The sequence below is a fragment of the Falco rusticolus genome, chromosome 8, assembly GCF_015220075.1.
Source record: "Falco rusticolus isolate bFalRus1 chromosome 8, bFalRus1.pri, whole genome shotgun sequence".
In the NCBI taxonomy this organism is placed as follows: Eukaryota; Metazoa; Chordata; class Aves; order Falconiformes; family Falconidae; genus Falco; species Falco rusticolus.
In genome coordinates this window covers 21,867,960-21,892,701 of record NC_051194.1, presented here as the reverse complement: position 1 = coordinate 21,892,701, position 24,742 = coordinate 21,867,960, and the positions used below count along the sequence as shown (strand labels likewise).

General features: G+C 39.5%; 1 protein-coding gene across 11 annotated transcripts in view; it reads right to left on the bottom strand.

Annotated features, from left to right (window-relative positions):
- WDSUB1 (WD repeat, sterile alpha motif and U-box domain containing 1) overlaps positions 1-24,416 on the bottom strand; it is a 32,007-nt gene extending 7,591 nt beyond the window's left edge. For 5 of the 11 annotated variants that reach the window (XR_005105851.1, XR_005105852.1, XM_037398299.1 and 2 more), the window contains exons 1-9: positions 23,623-23,910; positions 20,060-20,481; positions 16,642-16,826; positions 12,050-12,142; positions 11,173-11,266; positions 8,911-8,944; positions 7,280-7,320; positions 7,082-7,188; positions 6,029-6,208 (exon numbers count right to left, since the gene is read on the bottom strand). Coding sequence is in view for 9 of the 11 variants with exons in the window: in XM_037398299.1 (XP_037254196.1) it covers positions 6,029-6,208; positions 7,082-7,188; positions 7,280-7,320; positions 8,911-8,944; positions 11,173-11,266; positions 12,050-12,142; positions 16,642-16,826; positions 20,060-20,457 (1,132 nt within the window). In the remaining 2 variants the exon portion in view is untranslated. Of the gene's footprint in view, positions 3,238-6,028; positions 6,209-7,081; positions 7,189-7,279; positions 7,321-8,910; positions 8,945-11,172; positions 11,267-12,049; positions 12,143-16,641; positions 16,827-20,059; positions 20,482-23,622; positions 24,162-24,239 lie in introns of those variants that run through there. The other 6 variants (XM_037398304.1, XM_037398301.1, XM_037398303.1 and 3 more) reach the window with 6 other exon arrangements.
- Between the last annotated feature and the right edge of the window lie 326 nt (positions 24,417-24,742).

Genomic DNA, 24,742 nt, shown 5'->3' with positions numbered 1-24,742 from the left:
CAAAATGGAAATCACTTATTTTTACAGTTACATTGTTCACTGGCATTCCTCTCCGCAGACACATGCGTAGCATTTACAATGAGGTGCACTCTGCTTCACACAAGACCAATAAAACTGTATAATTTATTTTACTCCCAACTGTCCTTTCTTAAATAGTAACCTCACTGTGGACAATCTCCTTGGCAAGATTATGATAAACCCTGAAAAACCTGGGTAAGACATTCTGAAGCCCTTGTGATACACACAGACCTCCACCTTTCGTTCAAGGTTTCAGAAACAGAGCTCCTTTATTACTGTGGAGATGATGTTCCCACTGTATCTCACCACGGTGGCAGCACCGCTACCACTAAACTGCAGAAGATGTTCATTCAGTTCTCTTCTATCCACTCTAGAAAGCAACTATCTAGTAAGACTATCTCGATGGATTACCCACCTCACTGTATTTTTTTAAAATGTCTGGCACAGAATTAGGTATTACAACATAGCACAAATATTGCTAACAAATTTGGATTCATGGTACACTTACAAATTATATTGAGATTAATGTATAGGAACCTAAGTCTTTTATAAATTCTCATCAAGTTTGACTATAGTTTGTGAGATGTGTTTTATGAATACCTCTGCCAAAAACATTGTTCACAATCCAGTTTAATGCTTGCTTCCATCCACCGAAGGTGGGGACACACAAGTTATATTCATTCCCACACACTGTGCAGAATCCATTTATACTTCTCATTCACAAGAAACAAAACGAACTACCTAGTGGCATGACTACCTGCAAAGCAGCCTAAGACATCAGTGCTTCAATTATGCTATTTAAAGTGCTGTATTGAATTACTTACATTTATAGTTTCACTATCAAGCAAGACAGCCGAAGCAGAAAGCAGTGAAAGCACAATGCACTCAGTCCATGTAAATAAAAATAATGAATATTTTGATTCGGGGGCGGACCAGCAGAACAGCTGTATACAAGAGGAAAAAATGCATGCAACTTCTGACTAAAGCTGAACATCATCTTATATGTTGGGGCAGGGGAAAATGACATTTCAGAAGAATTTTTTTCAAAAAACATGATGAAAATGCCCAGTAGCATAGTCATCATTGCCTTTTATACTGACATACAGCTCCAGTCTAACATACACTTAGTGCTGACAGTTGGTATTTTTAAACTTGATGGTGCACAAATATATTATTACAAATGTTCTCAAATCATATATAGTAATGTACTATTGCAAGTGAAGGTGAGCTGGTTCTTGGCACAAAACAAAATCCCCTGAAAAAAAATTAAAATCCAATGGTGGGAATGACTAGGGAAAGAGGGGCCTGTTATTGTGAGCATTAACCATCTTTGGTTTTAGTAAAGAGTGAATCCATTCATTTTGGTTCAATCAAATATAACCAATCTCTTTTGCATAAAAAAAGACCTGTGGAGCCTAAGTGTTGATATTTTGTCTGAGTCTATGAAAACTGCATTAGTTTTGTTTGTTGAGTTTTTTTAAAGAAAGAATACTCTGATCTGATATTTGCGAGTCTTGCAAGCTCTTCTCTCCACAGCGCACATGTTGCCGTATAAACTCTTTTTCATGTTCATGTATAGCATCACAAATACTATAACACATTATTAATATATTAACACATGATTAACACATAACCCCCCCATGAAAGTATCCTAAAACCTATTTGAGTACTTACTATTACCCTTTTACTGAGACTATACAACAGCTGTGAATCTGAAAAAAGAGAGAAACCTGTGCCTGAGACAGCTGCCATTCTTTCCAACTTAATTGTGAGAAGAGGAGAAAAGAAAACTGATAATGAGAAAAGTAATTTTATAGTTCTATAAATGGTCACAATACAATTTTAACTTGTCACGATTGAAAATGCATCCTGGATATCAGTAACCTTCATCTTGCAGCAGCACAAAACATTCATCTTTTTAAAAACGCTTTTATGTCAAAAAACCTGTGTCACATTTTTTTTCTTCCCATCTAGCAGTGGTGTATACTAGTTCCTACTCTGGTTAATTCTCTATCCTCAATACTAAAATAAAAAGCTGACCCAGCAGTCTTCCAACCGACTGCCCCACCCCACCTGCAGACTGCCAAGCAGACCAGCCCCAACACACCAGTGCTTCCAGCTTCGCTGTACAGTTAACCAGCTGCCTCAAACGATGTGTGCAAAGGGATGAAAATCAGTCATAAAAAATTAACCTACATTTCCTTAATAAGGATTATGTAACAACATATGTAAAGATAAAGACAACCTCAGAACTGAAATACAGTACTGAAATACAATAAAAGTTCATGCTGATTCTTAGGAACAGTTTGCACGGCCAATTTTGTAAAAATCTGTAAGATCAGTTTGTAAGATCAAGAAAAATTAAGAATATATCCGACAGAAAGAAACGTAAAGAAGAAACCAAATAATTCTGTAGTTACAACTGGATTTTGAGGGCATCTTCTACAACCTTTATCACATGGGCAATTTTCCCTAAATTCACCTCATCCAGATTAAAGACTATTGCATCCAGTCTACACCTCAATTAACTACCTCCTGATTAAATCTCATCAGGGATTAAAGAATTATCTGTGATAGATCATTTTTTGAAAACCAGTCATAAAAGAACACTTAAAATAAGATTTTGTTGATATAGGCAAAGCACTTGCCATTTGCTGTTATATCTGTACTGAGCAATTCTCCCAAAGTTTACTCCTACTTCAGTGTAAATAGTCACGACTGATTCAAATTCTGCTCCAAAATGTTGCTTCCGAGCGCATTCTAATGCTCAGAGTTTCTTGATAAAGATGTGAAACAGGAAAGAACTTGCTTGTACTTTTTGTATGTACTTAGAATGAAACCTTAAAAACAAAAAAGGAAGACAAAAACCCCCACATCTTTGAAGTACATTGCTTATGGAAAAGACGACAAACAGCCTGATCAGGGACTTCAAAATTCAGTTTGTGCTTATTATCCCTGTTTCACGTTCTAAGGACACCCTGCAGTAAGGAAAGGGTTGAACTGTCTTTAAGATAATCTGTTCTCTTTACATACCAAACCTAAATCAGGATAGAGTCACATGAAAAGCCTTCTCAATGTGCTGCAGAAGAAGGGAAAGTATCTGGAATACTTCCAACTTCTTTACAATTTGTGGTAGTACAGCACAAAACACTTTCAATGGCACTAACCTCTAAACTGAAGGTGTCGTTTTCAGAGCTAGTCTCGCCTCCTGCCCACCCTCTGCAAACAAACAGGAGTCAAGATTCACCTTACATTAGCACATTCAATTAGCTTGATAAGAAAAACATTAGGAAGGCATAGAACAATGTGCCCTCACCTTCTATTCTGAATCGGAAGAGGATGCGTATTCTTTTTTTTTCTGACTCAACTGCATCACAGAATTGCAATGAATGTGCCATTGTGTCTGTTAAGAACGAGAAATCCCAAACTTTGCTGAATGTACACAAGCTTTTCAGCCAGAACATATATAATGGTCACTTCACTTTTGCTCAACATCTTACAGAGTTTAATACAGTGTTATTTATGACAATTAGGTTGGAAAGAGACTAGTTCCATTGCATGGTAATGAAGCATTCTTTCAAAAAGCTGTCAAAAACAATCAAAGAAGCTAATGAAATGTTATGTGAACCACTCGCTAATCACTTTCTCTTAGATAAAATGCCTTCCAAGTGAGGATACACTGTTTTTAAAATGCAAACCAGAGCTAAAGCAAAGACTAAGAAGGACAAGAAATAAGCAGCTAATAAAAAATGATAGAAGAAAAAGCTTCTGTCCCATCAACCATCGAGTAAAAGGGTCTAAAAAACCTCCCTTTGCAAAGACTGTAAAAAACCTCAAGAGTTCTTTGGCAGGAAATTAAGGAACCAGTAAATGCCGCATTTCTAGTGCAAAGAGAACAGGTTATCAAGGAGAGAAAGTGTGCTCATTCATGTCTTTTTATAGACTCTTAAAACTCAGTTAAACTGGAATTTTAGTAACACCGAAAACTATTTAAGTTTTAGGCAGATAGTATTTTCCTATTTTGTAAATGCTTGAGCCCGTGCCAGGTAGAAAACAATCCTTGTCAAACATATGAGGCTGTAATTTCTAGTCTGTGCCAATTATACTTGCAGAATGACATGCAGAAGCAGAAACACAACATTTACCACTTCAGAACTGATTGATCTGAATGATTTTATTTGGAGACTTTGAGTAGTATATTTCATTATTTTGTTTTATAAATGTCTTTTATATAACCATTGAAGTGTAACTCATTGCTTCACATTGTGTATGTGCTGGTTCATATTTGTGGAGTAGCTTATGTGTATTAAGGCGATAAATTATTTCAGTTAGAGCTTTTTTAAAAATATCTTATAGCTGCCTGATACCTGTGAAAATCTGATTCCTTATCTTATAATCTTATGATGCGTATTAAAGTACCTGCTGAAGAAAAAACATGGCAAAAGACCCAAGTATTGAGAACAGAGACTGAGCAATGAGCATTTTACCTGATAATGAGAAAGAACATATGGAAGCTACTTTAGCTCATATGTACAATCAATCCTCACTGCATCCTTTTACGGCAAATGAAAGAGCCAGAAAGTAACAGTTTCCCATAAACAGCCTGTATTCTACATGTGCTCTGTCTAAAGCCACATCTATCCTTTGCGTCTTATAACCTTACAATGGGCTCTTACAATTCAGATTTTATTTCCTTATTTGACTTTGAAATTGTTTTTGATAGCATCATTACAAATCTATCAGGCAACACATGCTTTTGTTGGTTTTTTTTCCCCACAGACAACAGGTCAGTTCTCAGCATTGGTCACACTGCCTTCAGCTCTCACGTAACTTTCTAGTCAGCATTATTTAATTAGCCTCAGACAGAGGTTGCTGCAACATTAAGCTACTCCAAATGTGTGCAGAAACTGATGAAGCTAAGTATCTTTTGTGGATGACAATTCCTGACAGATTCCCAGCATCTCTGTTGACTTCTAGAATTCAACAAAGCCAGTTGATACACAGAGATACTACGAGCTTATACAGACCAACAGCACACACTCATGCACACATAAAAAAAGGGGAGAAGTTTCCCACAATCAAGAATACTAACTTCTAAAAATAAAATAAAAAATACTTTTTGAAAGGTTTCTTAACTCGTTCAGCCTTTTGCTATACTTGATCTCATTTTGGCAGATGTACCAGCACCTAATTTACACCTAAATCTAGCCATCAAAACGAACAGAGAATTTATATTCAGAAAGTTCCCGTGTAGTTCACCATCCTTAAATTTCTTATTTCAGCATAACCACTGTGGAATCATTACTAATATGGCACTTCCTTGTGATTCCTTCTAAAATGTAATCACAGTTTTCCAATAAAGTGACAGGACAATGTACTAACGAGGACACCTAATGAATTATAAAGTGTCTGAGCCAGGCAAACTTTGCTTGATCCTTACTAAATGTCAACCTCAAACACTTCATCGCCAAAGTAAGTAAAAACTAAAACATACCTTATGTTTTTCTATTATGATAACAGTATGCTATAAGAATTTCACTGCTAAATTCAAGGTTGTTGACAATATAGCATTATAAACATGGCACTTCTGCAGACTGACAGGAAAAACTATAGTGTGCCTTATTTACCAAAGTCAGAATCATTAATTGTATACAGCTTAATGATACAAGATCTGAAAATGAAACCAGAAACAAAAGCAGGTAAGACCTGCTTTTATATATACTACCTATTACATACATATAATTATATAATATAACATGGCACTGTTGGGGGAAGTGCATTTTATGTCTTTAGGTATAAGCAACACACACACACACAAATAAACAAAAAAAAAAAAAAAAAAAAAAAAGAGTACTGCGAATAATGTGACATTAGGGATTTTTTATCAGCCCTGGTAATGAAATAAAAATGCATTTCAGGGGAAAACAAACCATGTATGGAACCCCTCACTCACTTTCATTCCAACATTTCACACATACTCTAGAAACTATTTGGATTTCTGTAATCTTACCAATTTTTAATTCATTAGTCAGACCTTCTTTAGTAAGATTCAGTAGTTCCTTGCCATCAATGTTATTCATTTTGAAAAGCTCAACAAAGTCTGCTAAGTCTTGTGCACAAAGCCAGGCTGAAACATCATCCTCTGACCAGTCCTTAACGGCCAGCTTAGATTCATTTTCTACCATATTTCCTTTGGAAAGATAAAAGACAGTTAAAAAACAAACCCAACACCCCCCAACACCCCACCCCCCAAAAAAACTCAATTAAAAATAACCCTGTTCTAAGAATGATGGCCAGTAATTAATGCTGTTTTTCAAGTCTTCTCAGTACTACAGATTCCCCAGTATCTAATAAAAGAAATGCTTATTAGACATTATTTCACTGGGGGACAATTATTTGGGTTTGTCTTTTACATATCAATTTTCAAAGTTTAGAGGAATTTAACCTCTCAGACGCCTACCTTTCTGTCAAATCTGAAGTGAACTCAAAGACAGAAAAACATCACCAGACACTGAAACCAAGTCTCACACCTCCTGAGAAAAACAGACTGAAGTCCAGACTTAACTGTTGTGCTTTGAACAAAGATCTATGTACCTTCGTTCCACATACTTTAGGTGCTGATATATCTTATAACATTAGTTAGCCTGTTTTTTTCACCTATAACAACTGGTAAGCTGTATTTCTTGTTGATAATTATGCTTGCAATTAATGTATTTTCTGTTTTAACTCATCACTAATGATACTTGTCCAAAAAATCCTTCAGCACTCTGGGAATAATATTCACCCCTTAAATGCTGTCCAGAGAGTAAGAAATGGCAAATGTCAGAAAAGAAGATATAGCAGACTAATAAAATCAAAATACTTCTAGTACATCTTTCATTTAAAAAACGAGAATACCTCTGTAGGATGTTAATAAAATCAATTCAGAGAAAAGATAACTAATGTGCACATAATCCTGAGGTTACAAACTAACTGCATGTAAGAAAAAGCGGGGGTTCTGCATCTACAGAACATATTCAACAATATTGTGCTTTAACAGATCACAAATACTTCCCACACCAACCTGCACAGGGTTGCTTAAGGTCCAACTGCCATATGTTCACAGTTTTATCCATTGAACCTGTGGCAAGTAACGGACTATGTGGTGCAAAACCACAAGTTGTAACGTATCTACAAATAAAAGTGTGAAAATTCACAAGAAAAGGATTTAATTTCTTTTATATATTAACAGTAAAAGAGAATAATCATACTGGGTTCTTACCTGGTATGCTGAGACAAAGTATGAAGGATATTGCCAGTACTCTGTAAAAGAATATGTGATTTAAATCTTAAAGAATAAAAAGAAAGTTCATTCATTTGTATACTTTCTTTCAAATTAAGGAATAATGTTGCTTCTTGCAAGATGACAGTTTCCTTCGGAGAAGTTATACAACCTTGCCAAAGCTGATCAGCAGTAGAGTCAGAAATGCATCTTGAATTTCCAGCTTGAAGCCCCCTGTTCAATTCACTGGAACACTCCTATCCTTCAACACCAGCCAACACAGAACTTCTGACACAACAATGCCAGAAATACCAACTGAATTAATTACATCCATTTGACTGGCTGCTCATGAGGATAAACACTTTTCTTCTACAAATCTAAGATTAAAAATGACCAAAAGTGAAGAGGTAAAATTCAAACAGACTTCATGCTACAATCCTTCAACTGGGCCAATAATTAATCACATCTGTGGTTCTCCTATTTGGCCACTAGATTCCTTAATTTCCATAAGGTTTTAACTTAAAATTTGAAAGATTTTCCCTCTTAGGAAAGATACTGTTTCTCTGAGGGGTACCAACAGGCTGGAAAGACAAAAAGCAAAGTTACTCTGAATCACTAATTGATCAGTCAGCACTCCAGTTTTCTGAGCTGTCCAATGTGAGAAATGTGCCCTATTTTAGGGTGAAATCTCTCTCCCTCCCATGAACGCTTATTGCCCCCACTTATGAACAGCTATAGAAGTTATTGTCCCACCTGGTAAATACCTAAGGCCACAAAAGCTGACAAATAGCATTAAAAAAATATTTATGCTGTGGTTGTCTGCATCTTTCAATTTTCTGAGGTTCCAAAATCTGAGGGACTTCTTACATACCTGTCTAAGCTTGAAAGTACTAAAATAATTGGGCCAAAAATTCAGAAGGTATAAATTAGTGATCCTGGTGACAAACCAACCCTAACTGAGGAACCGTATTAGTGCAACAGTATGTGCAGAACAAGCTGGAGCTGGAGAAAGTTAAAATCTGTTCATCTTTCATTTTCAGCAAAATTATTATTATTTTTAATACTGTAAAGTACTAAAGGCAAATGCCACTTAACAGGTAAACCATGAAAGATGTAATAACAGTATCTCAGAAAATGCCTAATTACTATGTTTTAAAGACATTGTCCTTAACATAAAAAAATTCTTGAATTCTTTATTATGCTTCTATTTCATGTGCAGCACTTTATATATATATGAACTAAAGAATGTCTATGATCACCATTCCCAGTTTTATGTCAAAAGCTACAGTTCCTTCTGCTTTGGAAGCTAAGATAAAGTTAAGTAACAAATATCTTTCTATTTCGGTATGAAGATGAAGATAACATGTAAGTATGGAATTCATTGAATAATACTCTATTGTAAAGAAATCAAATAACAACCCCCTCAAAGAAATCTAAATAAAAAGTGAAAAAGGCTGATCAATTGTCAAGAGACATTTCTCCTTGAACTCCGCCCCCTCCCGCAATGCACAGTAAATATTTTAGGTTTATTTAGTTTCTATTCTTTCGTATTCCTTTACATTGATAAGACACTCAGAAGCAGTGCTGATACTGAAAGACAACAATCCAATGAAGTACAATGTTATACTTACAGTTTCATATATTATGACACACTTGTCCACAGACCTTTCAAAACAAACACACTGACATTAAAATGATGCAGACAGGAAAAAGCAAACTATTTTTAATTAAGAAGAGGAAGAAAACAACCTTTTCCACAAAGAAAATGAGCAAACAGATTTCTGAACACTACTTTATGAAAAGCTTAAATATCTAAATCCCCTCCACCCATGCCCACCTTAAAACAACACTACTGATTAGCTGTACCTTCAGCATGGTATTAAATACAGTGGTTAAATATGAAAACTCTGCACTTTCACAAGAATTTGACATAGAGTATTTGCACAGTGCTTATGAAAAAACTGGCCCCCACTCCCACTGCTCCCCACTGTCTGTACCGTACCTACTCTATGTCTTTGTAATCAGTATTTGTAAAGCAGATCCACAGAATCTGACTCTCCCTGATCTAATCTCAGCACTTTATTTGTTTTTGAAATCTTTTCATTTGCAAAGCAAGCTAGAGGAAGTAGTGTAATGAAATGCATAAAATGTAGCATTGAAATGCAACTGATAGATAAAATACTTCATGAAATACAAATTGCATAGTTATTTACCACGACAGCAGTGTTTCCTGAAAGACTTTATGGGATAGACATTTCACTATGACAATGGAAACAAAAAAAATAAGCCATATATCTAATGGAAAATAAAATAACTCTAGAACACAAACATTCATAATAATCTTCAAATACTGAAAAAAGACTCTCAAAAAGAATATAAAGCAAAACATCATAAATTTGACATTTTTTGACATAGTGACATTTTGTCATTATGCCATTTTTTGACATAAAGCAAGCTACTGTCTCCTGAGGTTTGTATAGTTTTAAGTTTATTTGCGGGGTATTGTAGTCTTTTCTTTTTCCCTTGGAAGACGTCATTTTCTCCATTTAGAAAGTCTTTGCAAAAAAGACAAAATTCAGAGTTGCACCATTTTATTTGTTATTTCAAGTCACCCTTAGAGAGTTTAGAAGTGATTAAGCACTTTTCATGAGAAGTGCAGAATAAAAGCATACAGTCATTAATATTCATACAAACCTAAAATACTATATACTTTATTTATAATCTCTTTCAATAGCTTGATCCCTGAGGAAAGTCACCAGTAACCAGCTGCCAGTTTATCTTTGTGTTGCTGATCAACAACCATTTGAACCTGACACTCCCATCATTTTTCTGCACAGCTTACTGTCCACTTTTCTGACCTGCATCTCCCCAGTTTCACTGTAAGATTACACTGGGAGTCTGCGTCAAACACCTTGCTAAAGGTGAACAAAAAGGTGCTGAGGTGTGCAGCCACACCACTCTCCCCTTGTCCACACAGCCAGCCTTCTCATCGCAGAAGGCAGGCAGGTTGGTGAGGTTCAGTTTGCCCTTGTTCAATTCCTGCTGCTTTCCCCAAACACGTTGTCCTTGGAAGCAGCTTCCAAACCCACTGGAAGGATCTGATCCACAACCTTCCCAGAGACTGGAGTCAGGCTGACTGGCCTGAAGTTCCCTGGAGCCTCCATCTTGCCTTTCTTGGAGGTAAGTGTGACATTTACATCTTTTCAGTCATCAGGAATCTTTCTATCACCTCCACCCTCCTGGGTCTTTCAAACATAACAGAGTGACCTAGCAATGACACTGGCAACTCCCTTATCAGTCTCTAACAAAGACTAATAATAATACAAGTCTCTAACTGATGGTTCATGACTAAGTTGGGCCTTAATCATTATTCTGTTACAGGGCTGACATCAAAAACACGTCTACAGTCATGCACTTTTTATGGAAAAAAGGCTTATGTTGCAGTACGCTGGGTGTGGATCAGTGAAGAATTTTTTTATTTCAACCAAATCTATCAGAGACAAAAATCTCAAGATATTTCACTTTCTAAAAAGTTCCTGAAAGTGCCTGAGTACAAAAGAAATCCTAAATGGTGTCCCAAAGAGATGGTAAGACTGTAATGTAGACTTGTATTTTTAATAGATCCACATAGAAGGCCACATAAATGCCCCAAAACCAGGAAATCATGAATCTCATTACATGAGAACAAAGCTTGCAACACCCTATATATCAATCACCCGCAAGACACAAACCAATTGGAAAGACACTTCAGGAGTTTTGGAGGTCACAGAACTATTCCTTAATTACTGGAAATACATTTGAACTTTCTCTTCTGAACATTCTGATTTACAGTACTGAAGCATTAACCTGGACAGCCACGAGCATGAAATTTAAACATGTAAAATACTGCTTACCCTGAAGCTAACATCTGCCCATCGTAAGAAAATGCACAAGCCAGAACTGGGGCAGAATGTCCACTCAGTGTGCATTTGTATTTTAATTCAACACCTAAAATCAGAAAAAGTAAATTATTACATATGGACATACCTGACAAGGTATAAGACAAGCCACTTTTAGAAGCGTAAAGCTGCACCAAAGATCAGTCTCTGTGACATACCGTCTGCAAGAAAAGGGGATAAAAGATCCCAGAGACAGCTTAACATCTCTGACTTCCTCACTTTGTAGTCTTAGCATGTCTAACTGGTTTAGATAATTAAGTGTATATTCTGTACACACAATATTCGTCCTTATATACTTCTACATAAAAGAGATCACAAAACAACACCCACTGAAGATGTTTTTGGCCATCTGCCTAGTCTCTACACAGCAGTCACACATCTACATTGCAGTTTTAGCAGGAGCCAACGCTGTTTTAATTTCTCCAGCTCTTGCTCAAGGGCCAAGACATACTGAAAGATGAAAGGCAACCTCTCCCTGGCTTGGTAGATTAAGAGGTTTCAACCTATCAACCTGCTCAAAAGGCACAGTAGAAATTATACTGGTTACACAAAGTTACAAATACTAATTAAAACCAAATATTTATGATAACATTAAGTTGGAAGGAACTGGGGGAATTTTTAAAAATATATTTACTTTTACAATTATTGGTAAATAGATTACTGAATAAAATCTACAGGGCCCAATGTTACAAAGTGTTGCACACCTTAGCTGCTCTTCTGCTAAACAATTAAAAGAAAACTTTCAACTTCAACAATATAAATTTGATCTTAGATGCAAATTGCCACTAAGACTTAAGACATTGGAATATGAAAAAAGCATCTCCATACACACCTATGAAATCTGCAAACAAAATAAGCCAGAGTTTGATCTGATAATCTTGACCACAAGAAGCCATCTGGAAATATGTGAATTCATGTTCAACATCTGGTAAAATTCAAATATATTAATGGCAATCAGAAGCACTGAAAATAACAGCATACCAGTAAACTACATCAGCATTCTTACACTAGAATTTAGTACATTTCCTTAATCTCAGTACTACTTTTAAAAAGTGTTAACAAAAATAATTGCAGAAGTTCCAAGACCATTTAGAAATAAGGAATAGTTATCTCTGCTACACTGTTTCCTGAACAAGTACATAAAACCAGAATTGGGCTTATATTTTAAGTTTTCTTGATAGTAAATATTTGATTTCTTTATCCACTGAGTGCACCAATATAATCTTCCAACATAAATTTTACAGTTGTATCCATTTCTTATACAGTTCAGTAGTTCTCAAACTTAACCACATACTCTCACATTTTGTACATGTGTATCTGACAGGCTATTTTCATAATTTTAAATGTTCAGTTTTTCACTTTTATAAACCAAGTGAAATACTGTATTAAAGATTAAACACAACAGTAATATTTCTACAGCTTTCCGCTCTCTATTCAGCCAATATGAACATTTTGGAATTATCACGTTCCATTCCAAATGTGTTATTTCAGCCTGTCAAGAATACTTTTTTATTTGTAAGTCCAGTGCCAAATTTTTTCTGCTCTTCTACTCCACTGAGCTGGATGCCAGCCTGACACAAGCCACCATAACAATCCTTCAGTGGCATTACCTCTGCTGGTACCAAGTCTTAGAATTCCTACAAGAACTAGCAGGATTAAGGCTGGAAATCAGAATTTTTTTTTTTCTTTTCAAGACTTTTTAAGCTTTCCAGCTCTATGGTTAACAGAAATGTCAAAATATTTACGTTGAGTGTCTTACAAAATTACCTGAGATTTTAACCTCCATTTTTCCACCACATAAAAGTGTATTTTAATTTCAAACAGTTACAACAATAAAATCCTAGTATACATTGTTCCTGTGAACAAATAGGTCTATCAGAACTACTGGGACTGTGGCAGATCTTAGGACTCTACCTCAAATCTGTTAAAATCAAGCGTCTTGCAGAGATGAGTAGCACACATTAGCTATCATGTTGTAAAAACATGTTTCTTGATAACTAAGAACTTGGAAACTTGGTCTGGATAAGAATTCTGTCATGATGCACAGACTTCAACAATATTTTACAAGTTACCAACTTGTTAATGGGGTATTACAGTGTTGTACATGTAGAGCTCTTTGAGATAACTTGGGAGAAGGACAGCACACTGTCTTCCACTGAGGTTTGCTGGAAAATTTTAACAAGATCTGCCAATTTTTTAATGAGTATCGCGAGGTAATTTCACTGAAGTTTACTTAGGAGCAAGGCAGCACTGAAACTTCGCAGTCAGATGGGAAAGCCTGCACAGTGTTGTAACTGCTCTAGATCTGACAATGCAACTGTGACTGAATATACTTCAAAAGCAGGAGGATCATCTATTACAAATGCTGTAAAGAACAAAGAACCAAAACTCTGGTTCTAATTTTGCTCTAAACTGAGCAGGTAAAGAGAGTCTAAATCTAAACCAATCTTTAATTGTACTGGATAAGCACTATCTGTATGGATGTTGAATCTGCCAATAATCCTGTAAATTTCAATCCTTGGTGATTAAACAGCAACACACAAAAAGGGAAAGTGCTGACTTTCAGTAACATATGGCTTAAATAAAACTAAGAATGATCACAAATCAGCTAAAAAAATCCATGGTGTAGGATATACTTGCTTTCTTACCTATTTCACTCTATCTTGGCAGAAAGCTGAAGGTTTGTAAGATACTTTTTTAAACCAAGAGAATAATCTCCACAGAACATGGAGCGGTGGAAACTGCACTCTGATCTGTTTTAGCTTCAACATGTTCCTTTGCCCTCAGAAGCAATTCTTAGTTCCCGATGGAGTTTTTTGGGTAGTACTTTCGCCAAAAAAGATCTAGAGGTGTTATTTAAAGATTAATGCCCTTTCCATGGTGACAGGTTAATTCAGTGTTGTCCCTACACCTTTCAGTGGGCACCCATTTGATTTGGTATTGTCAGTCACTAATTCTCTGTGCTGAAGTACATGGTCACATCCTACTTCCTCTGCCTTCCCCTGCTTCTGTCCTGCTTTTTTCCCTACTTCTCCTGCTTTCTTCCTGCTCTGTACCACCTTTTTAAACAAGGTGGTACACAGATAGCAGCACTCCACAGACTCACAGGATGGTCTGGGCTAGAAGGGACCTTAAAGCCCACCCAGTTCCCAGCCCTGCCCCGGGCAGGGACCCCCCCCAGCCCAGGCTGCTCCCAGCCCCATCCAGCCTGGCCTGGAGCACTGCCAGGGATGGGGCACCCACAGCTGCTCTGGGCAGCCTGGCCCACCGCCTCGCCGCCCTCACGGGGAGAGGTTCTTCCTGATCTCTGACCTGCATCTGCCCTCTCTGCGCTCAAAGCCACCCCCGTGCCCTGTCATGACATGCCCTTGTAAAATGTCCCTCTTGAGCTTCCCTTTAGGCACTGGAAGGCTGGTTATCGCTATGTTTAGCACTGAAAGATGGAAGTGGCTGCTCAGTTATAATTTTGGTACCTTTGCACAAGCAGCTCGTGTACTCTGAACACAGAAGCCTTCATACCTTTACAGAGACCGCTTTGTCTCCATAGTAGATCTGGAAAGCACAAACCTACAAGGTTGTTAAGACAAGTTGGAGTATTACCTCCTAAATCTGACAATGAGACTTCTGCCCAGTTTCCCAACCTCCATCAAAAGTAGATGACTACATGATTTTCCAACTCTTTTTAACACTTTTATATGACAAAAATTCATGCAAATTAACCTTTCAGCTTTTCAGACTCTTTAAATATTGCAAATTCTGAAATATTTATGTTGTTCAACTATGACACTTTCCTGTACTGCAATTAATTTCTTCCAGGGTATTTCAAATAGAGGTTCTTGTTGTGCAAATGTTTCATCCCACTATACAAGCTATGCAAGCTTAGACATGCAACTCTTCGGTATTCCCACACAATTATATAGGAAACCTGTGCTGCAACATAGCTGTACTGGTTATATCTGGGATAGTAGCTCCTGCAGTGCTGTATTTTGCATTAGTGACCAAATCAGAGTTGATAGCACAGGGATGTTTTAGTTATCGCCAAGTAGTACTTGTGCAGCCTCAAGGGCTTTTCTGCCCCTCCCCCCTCCCCACCAGCGAGCTGGCTGGGGGGCACAAGGAGTTGGGGGACACAGAGCTGCGACAGCTGACCCCAACTGACCCAAGGGAAATCCCATTCCATATGTCATGGTGCTCAGCAATAAAAGCTGCGGGAAGAAAGGAAGACATTTGGAGTTAAGGCATTTGCCCTTCCAGGCCATTGTAACTGCTTTCTTGGTAATGGCTGCACACCTGCCTGCTGATGGGACGCAGTGAATTAATTCCTTCTTTTGCTTTGCTTGCACACACAGCTTTTGCTTTCTCTATTCAACTGTCTTTACCTCAACCCATGAGTTTTTGCAATTGTGCCCTTCACTCTCCCCCTCCCACTGGCGTGGGGAAGCTGGGGGACTGAGCAAGCAGCTGCACGGGGCTGAGCTGCCCATCGGGGTTAAACCTCAACAATAAAAGCCTGTACACACAAGTGCAAAGCTTTCCCTGAGACAGCTGGAAGTTTAAATACGCAGTTTTCAGTATACAGTTTTTGCATATACAGAAATTTAGGTTCTAATTATTTTAGTTCCACAGAAAGCTTTACCAATGTGAAATGAATGAAAACTGAACATAAAATGCAACGCAGCCCTGGGAAAGGCCTACATTATGCATGCTTTATGTTTTTTATTCTAATACCTAACCATACACAGAAATATAAGATTTCATTTTCAAAAGAAAGAGCTTAAGTTAATGTCATGACAACTGTGAAGAACCACATAATGACAAAATTGAAATGCAGCTTATACAGCGAGGTCAGCCAAAACCACTATAAGACATTTGCACAGTACCACATCTTAGTGGGACACATGAGATTCTGGGTGCACTGCTCCCCCAGATTCCTCCAACTGAGACAGCCAGGTGCAGGAAAACAGTCTACCTATTAACATCCCACAGCTCAAGCATTTAGCTTGGTATTAGGTTTACAGTTCTCTGCTTTAATCCAGTCCTCCTCCTTGGAGAACCAAAGTACGAAAGAGTAAAGTGAGAGTAAGAGAAAGGTAATCAAGCATTGCATCTTCTAACAGCTTTGTTAGACCTGGGAGATGGGCAGTGTTTGTAAGTGAAGTCTAAGTATTCTCCAAAACTCTGGCAGGATAATTAGCTACTGAAAGCTATCATAAGCATGCTAATCACCTTGTTTGTTTACCAAGTACATTGCTTGTTATCAACTTGACTGCAACTTTTACTTAAGAATATTCAAAATATTCTAAAACATCAGTTCTTCCCAATGTAATTTGTACTTGCACTGATGACAAAAAGATGAAAACAAGAACCAGAGAGAAATAACTCTTTTTTTCCCATGTTCCTCCCCTGATGAGTCAAGTAACTAACCAGAAATTGGCTGTGAAGAAATATCACAGCAGGTAACACCAAGATCATGTGCTTTTTCGTTATACAGGCATCTCATTTTATCATCCCAAATGGTTAAATCACCACACGATGATCCAGTGACAAAGAAATTTCCATTAGGAGAAAATGCACAGGCCACCAAAGAACCATCTTTAACATTCCCAGATCTGAAAAGCAAGAGTACATCAGATTTGAATTTAGTGTAAGTAATGTTCGGAATACGTGATCTCTAAAATACAATCTGACAACAGTAAGCCAAACTGTTCTAATTTTTGCACTTTGGAACTTGTTAACAGAAGGCAAACTAACTCACGCCACCTGTGGAAAGAGACACAAAATAACCACAGCTGCAGGAACCAGGACCTGCCCTTTGACTGCTGGAGGAATAATGGTAGATGGCACCCCAAGGCAGTAACTTTAACTGAGTGATAAAATACTTTTCAAACTGAAGACAATCTGCATGGACTTACCATTTGAAAGGCACAATGCACTGTTAAAATTCTATAGCAGGGTAAGTTTTAAAAGTCAAAGATAAATACACAACTGTCAAAAAACAGGTTTTCAAGTACACAATGGGGAAAAAAAAAGGACTCCCACAATTTCTTCTGTTCTTAAAAGACAAAACAGAACACCTACTAAGCCATACAACAAGCTGTGACTGAATAGAATATTTTGTGATTAATGATACAGGGTTAATTTTGGACTACTCATATACAAGAGAAAGCAATGTGAAAAAAAATATTTCTACATTTTAACAAGTCAGCCAAAGCACTTTGTAAAACTGATCTTAAAAGAAAATTCCTAACAGATGTGGAAGTGTGGTAGGAAGTGAGGTCAACCTAACACCCTTTAGTTTATCTGGTAGTAACCTAAAGTCAGTTGAAAGTGTCACACTCCTTTTAATAGACACTATATCCACCCCAGCATGCACAGTTGAATCTTTAAGTGCAGGGAAAAAATCACAGCTATAAGCAACAGTCATACAGCAAGAAATGTCAGTCATCTTTACTCCATCATTGTATTTAGTAGAACGGCTGCTCATTCTATTTTGCTGATAGAAATATTATTTACTGCCAGAGGCGTCAAACTTAATGCCAAAGAAGACAAGTCAATAAACTTTGCAGAAAGTCTCTCTAATCAGACCCAGGACCTTCAAAAAAGCATTGGTTCCCTTAATTCTATCACTAAGAATACTATCACACTGCGGTGCTTCCCAGTTTTGTATGTGCAATTCTTTTTCATTAGTGCATTTTTAAAACTTTCCTTCTTTCACACAAAAAGCTGCAGATTCTGCTCTGAAAACGTACAGTAAAATAAATGCGTGAACATGTATAGTACTGTTTAAGACTTTCAGGCCAGGTATCAGTATTTAACTACTGAGAGAACGCTTTAAAAAATACACAGAAATTAATCTGCTTTCATGTTCTTCACATCCATCATAGACAAAATCTGAATAGCCATCTTCACAATTTGAACAGACAATTATAACAGTGGAGCTGATAAGGAAAAGCTGGACACCTTTGTTACCATCAGTTGATTTACTCAAGTGTGGTAAAAGGTGTTCTCAGTATCAATACAATCAACTTGTTGCAAAAGCAGCAGAGGACCACAGACTGCCAGTAGATGGTTAACTAAAAATCCTCTGACATTTTTTTTAAGTACCTTGACAATTTCTATGTAATATTGATCTCAGGTTTAAGAAAACAGGACCAGTATACTTTTTTATCAGCAATTACAAATGACAATAATAATAAAAAAATCAGCTGAAAACAAATATACACACACATCCCAAAATACATACAATAAACGTTAAGCAGACTACTGTTGGCTTGTTAACACTTTGAAATGAACTTTTAAAGGTGAAGGGGACAGGACCAGAATGTTCAAGTTCTTTGTTGTTTCTTCACAATGGGAACACCAAAGCAGAAAATTTTCTGCTTAAAACAACACAGTTTCTATACAGTCATTATACATTCATCATTCAACTAGGAGGAAATTAAAGGACATAGGTCTAAAACATGCATCACTGCATATATTAACAGCATGTATTTGTAAGAAATTACTTTTCAGTATTTCTGTTTTTTTTGCTGGCAGTACCAAGCATTCCAGATAAATAAAAAAGAAAGTCTTAATGAGTAATACTTCAAAATACATAAACCCTTAGACTTCAGAATACTAATGACTGAAATTCCTAATTTTTCTTAAAACCAAGAAACAGCATGTAATCAGTACCTCTTTATTCTCCTGAAACACATCAACCCTTTCAGTGTTTCTGTATGCACTACAAACAACAAGGTGGAAAAAAATCTATCAAAATTCTGTTTATGGACAGGTTTCCAGATTTACATGACTTCAGATAACTATAATCAATCATTTTGAAAAAACTTACAGTCCTCATCTAAATCACTGCTGTGGAAGGCAAAGGTAGAAAGACCACAAAAGCAGTAACATGCTTGACAGGGGATTACCAAAACCAGACAATTTTGGCTTTTAGAAATGGTTGCTGAAACATCTCACCAACTCTCACAAATTCTTCCTTCCTAACTTTAGGGATGTTGTGTAATTGCTCCTCTAAAGCCTAATTAATGTCTTGCCTAAGTACAGACTACAACGATCAGCCTGAAAACTTTACTGAAATGTAGAGATGTAGAGGAGAACTTTGAAGATCACCCAAAGGTTCATGCTTTTAACTGTGAACATCAATAAAAATACTCATTTGCTTTGTTTCAAGTGCTTATTGGAAACCTATGTGAAATGCTGATTCTCAACTCAATCAGCTCCAATACTCCTTTCTGTCACTGTTACATCTTGAACTGTATGGTTTCAGGATATGTCAATGGTTTCCAAGTTTCTTTGATTGCTGGAAGCTTCCAAGACATTCATGGACTCCACATAGCCTTGTAATTATAAATACTTAACTAAAACTCACTACATATAAGGCATTTTAAGGCACTCAGCACATTCTGGCTCCACTAACTCACTCTATATTACATATCATAGTTTGCTGATCCACTGTTTACAAACTGGATGCATGCAGTACGCAATGCATCCTCATTTCATGTTAAACCAAAAAAACCCACTTCCATGAGCTTAAAAAACAACAGGATTTAGATGAAAGATAACTTCATAAAAATTAAAGCTTCTTGAGTCTGCATTAACGAGAGAGAGAAGGGGGGGCAGGGGGGAGAGAGGGAGAGGGAGTGGGGAGGGAGAGGGGAGGGGGACGGAGAGAGACTCAGCACTTCTCGCTCTTCTATTGGTAAGTCTTTTGGTCTTCTAAATCCTATTCCCGTTTCTTAGTATTATCAGTGGTGTTAAGTCTTGTACACAGTACAACACGGTACTTAATTTATACTCTTGTCATTGCAAACAAGGCTGTCAAAAAATATCTGGCACTCACCTGTACAGTTTCAAAGACCGCATGTTCCAAAGAACAACACTCCCATCCGCTGCCCCTGACACTAGGTGTGTGGACTTGGGAGAAAACCGGCAGACTCTCACAGGACTGCTGCTGGGCTGCTCTAGCACTGCCAGCATCTGCCCATCACGAGTGTCCCACACCATGGTAGTGCCATCTGTCGAACATGAAACTAGAATGTGTCCTGATGGAGAAAAGCAGCAGCAGTGGACAGCGTATGTATGACCTTTTAAAGGTGAGTATGGAAGCTCCGTAAAGTTGTTTAAAGAATAAACACGAACTGTTTTGTCCAAGGAACAAGTAGCCAAGCATGATGATGAGAAGGCACAGTAGTTGACATCATCACTATGATCTGCTAAAGTGCGAATTAGTGTCACCATTTTACCTAGTTTCAACAAAAGTATCTGAAAAAAAGTTTAACAGTTAAGAGTTATCATCTCTCCTATTTCATAAATGAAACATGCTACATTAACAAGACACTTTCATGTAAGCATTGTTTTATCTTCAATTAGAGATTAATCCAAGCAATGAGATGAGGGGTTTATGACTTGGTAGCATTAACCTATTTAAACTTTCAATGTCGACTAGCAATTCCACAGTACAACATGCAAGATTACATAGCAGTCACTTGGTCTTAAAAGCAGTGGTGAAACAAGTTATTCTAGGTATATAACTTATGCTAAGAAGTTTGCCACTACTCAAATTTATTATTTGCATCTACACTAGACACAATGGAATAAATAGGCACTATAAAAGATGATCAAAGCATTAATTAGGGTTGCACCAGGAATACAGAAACAGAGAATGGTGTGGGTTCAAGGGACCTTTAGAGATCATCTAGTCCAACTACCCTGCCATGGGCTGGGACATCTTCCACTATACCAGGCTGCTTCAACTCCCATCTGACACTTCCAGAGATGGGGCATCCACAGCTTCTCTGCTCTAGTGTCTCACCACGCTCATAGTCAGAATTTCTTCCTCACACCCAGTCTAAACCTATCTTCTTCCCGTTTATATCCACTGCCCCTTGCCCTGTCACTGCAGGCCCCGGTAAAAGGTTTCTCCATCTTTCTTATGATCCTCCTTTATAAGTAGAAAGGCCCCGGTCAGGTCTCCCCCACAGCCTTCTCCTCCCCAGGCTGAACAAGCCCAGCTCTCTCAGCCTGTCTCTACAGCAGAGGGGCTCCAGCCTTCTGAGCGTCTCCATGGCCTCCTCTGGACCCGCTCCGACAGGTCCGTGTCTTCCTTGTACCGGGGACCCCAGAGCTGGATGTAGGGCTCCGGGGGAGCTGAGCAGAAGGGCAGAATCTCCTCCCTCAACCTGCTGGCCCTGATGCAGCAGCACCTGAAAAGAAAAAATTATTTTGATGCAGCCCAGAATATGGCTGCATTTCTGGGGTGCAGGCACATGCTGCTGGCTCATAGCTACTTTTTCATCTACTCAGTATTCCCGTGTCCTCCTTTGCAGGGCTGATCTTAGTCCATTCACTCCCCATTCTGTACTGGTACTGGGGATTGCCCTGACCCAGGTGCAGGGCCTTGCACATGATCTTTTTGAACTTCACGAGCTGGTCCACTTCTCAAGCCTCAAGCTGGCATCTCTCCCCTCTAGTGTGTCAACCACACCACACAGTTTAGTAGTGTCAGCAAACCTGCTGAGGGTCCACTTGATCCCAGCATCCATGTTGCCAATGGTGTTAAACAGCACCGGTCCCAACACTGACCCCTGAGGAACACCACTTGTCACTGGTCTCCACCTGGACATCAAGCCATTGTCCACAACTCTTTGTGTGTGACCATCCAGCTAATTCCTCATTCACTGAGTGGTCCATCCATCAAATCCACACCTCTTCAGTTTAGAGACAAGGATGTCATGCAGGACAGTGTCAAATGCTTTGCACAAGTCCAGGTAGATGATGTCAGTTTCTCATGCCTCATCTACAAAAGCTGTAACCCTGTCATAGAAGGCCATCAAATTTTTCAGGTGTGATCTGCCCTTAGTGAAGCCATGTTGGCTGTCACCAGTCACACCTCCTTATTTTCCATGTGCCTTTGCACAGTTTCCAGGAGGATCTGCTCCATGATCTTGCTGGGCACAGAGGTAAGACTGATCAGCCTGTAGTTCCCCAGGTCTTTTTTTTTTCCCCCTTTTCCAGTCAGTGGGAACTTCCAACAGACTGCCATGACTTCTCAGATATGATGAATAGTAGCTTGGCCACTTCGTCCTCCGCTTCCCTCAGGACCTGCAGATGCATGTCATCAGGTCCCATGGACTTGTGCAACTTCAGGTTCCTTAGATGGTCTCAAACCTGATCTGCTACAGCAGGCAGCTCTTCATTCTTGCAGTCCCTGCCATCGCCTTCTGACTTGGGCAGTGTGGCTGGAGCACTTGCCAGTGAAGATAGAGGCAAAAAAGTCATTGAGTACCTCAGCCTTCCCCATGTCCCAGGTAATCAAGTCTCCCGTTTCCTTCCAGAGAAGGCCCACATTTTCTCTAGTCTTCCTCTTATTACCAACACACCAACAGAAGCTTTTCCAGTTGCCCTTGATGTTCCTGCCAGATTAAATTCTATTAGAGCTTTAGCTTTGCTAACCTGATCCTTATCTGCTTGGACAATTTCTCTGTATTCCTCCCAGATTACCTGTTCTTGCTTCTACCCTGTGTAGGCTTCCTTTTCGTATTTGAGTTTGTCCAGGAGCTCCCTTCTGCTAGGCAGCAACGCTAGTGATAGCAAAACATCATAAAAACACCAACAACAGACTTGTGCTGCCAATCAGAGATTTGACCCAATGTTCATGTAAAGCAAACATCACATATTCAGTAACAAATTTGTTAAAATATGAATATTAAGAGGTGATGAGAAGGTGGTGGACATCTCCAGAAATGCATCTGCTGATATGCAAAACAACAAAAGAAAAGGTGAACTCCATGCACACTTTCCCAGTACTTAAGACTGCTGGGACCAGTTTAGATCTCAGCATCAGACAAGCAATTTACACCACTGATGCCCAGAAACACCCCAAAAAGGTACGTTCCAAACAGTTCCTCCTCATGCTGCAGATCGCGGTCACACTTCCTGAGAACAAAGAAGCACAGAGCCAAAAGGAAGTGCCTGTAACTCTTAAAAGTTGCTTATGCTGAACAAAAGCAGTAATGCTATTTATACTGAGTTAACTTGTCTAAAACAGCAGGATATTAAGTGCTTCATTCTGAACAATAATTTCAGAACTGAGGCAACTACAAACAGGTGTGGTTCTATATATATATATACACACACATGTCCATATACATGTGGTCACATTAATATGTATAAATGTATGCACATATACATGTCTATACATGTATATATAAGGTGTATATAGAAAGATAAAATAACTGTTCCCTTCAGGCAGCGTATGCATGCCAATTTAGTTAAAGATCAGACCTCTGACTGCTCTTTTAGCTTCAGGATTCTCCTACTTTTACTACTGTTCCCTTTAAACCCATTAAACAGATTAAGTACTGGCAATAACATCTCTTATCTGTAGAAGGAAAACGAACATACTTCCTTCAGCTATCAGGAAGTAAGATGTCAACCTGAGCTCGGTATCTGGAAAGACGAGGCTGAAAAAGGCACCTTAATCTCGTTGTGATGACAATTTCAGGAACAGAAAAGCAAACCTAGGAACGAGAAGTCTCAGGTATCTACAGTTTAAAGTAGCTGAGGGAGCAAGGAGAACCTGGATCACTTGTCGCCAGACACGCGTAGCGCTGCAGCGTTCCCTCCTCCAGCGGCTCGCTCGCTCCGAGCCCACAGGCCGCCGCCAGCTGCTGGCAGAAAACGCTGCAGCAGCTCCAGGCGTGACTGCCACCCGCCTCCAGCCACCCGCAGGCACGCGCGGCCGGGGCAGCGGCACAGGCCGGCGGGCGCCTCCCCCAGCTCCGGCGGGGTCCGTGCGCCGGGGCCCAGCCGCGCGCAGCGGCTCGGAGGGACACCACACCCGCCCAGGGTCCGCCGCCCCTCGAGGGCACGGGAGTGCTGCGCACGCGCCTGGACGCGGGCCCAACCGGAGCACTCCCGCCGCGCAGAGCCGCCACACAGGCCAGCGCCGCTGCGCACGCGCAAGCCTCTCCCCAGTCCGCCCCCCCCTTGTCTGCGTGGTACGGCCCGCTCCGGCTCACGGCGCCCTGGCCGCGGGGGGGTGGACTCGGCCGCTCCCCTCCCCTCCCCTCGCCGCGGCCGTGCGAGGTGCTTTTGCCCCGCTGCGACCGCAGCCCTTGCCCAGACCCTTTCCACTTCACAGATTCGGTGGCCTAGAGCCACCCGTGACCCGCAGCCGCTGTGCGACACGGGCCCCCACCTGAGGGCTGAGGGGCGGCGCGGGGCAGATGAGCTGCGGACGTTGCTGGACCCGAGAGCTGATTGGCTGGCGCCAGTGCCTGTCACTCCAGGGCCAGCTCCAGCGGCGGCGGGGCGTGCCGAGGCTGCGCGCGCAGCCGGTGGCAGGGGCGGCGCGAGTGTCCCCGCCCGCCGCGGGGCGCCGCGCCTGCCAATGCCTGAGGGCAGCTGCGACCAACAGCTTAATTAAAGGGGTTTCAAATAAAGCTCCCCACAACCGCATCACTGCCCTTTTCACATGCAGATACATGCAAAATACACGGTTTATCGCAGCACCTACGTTACT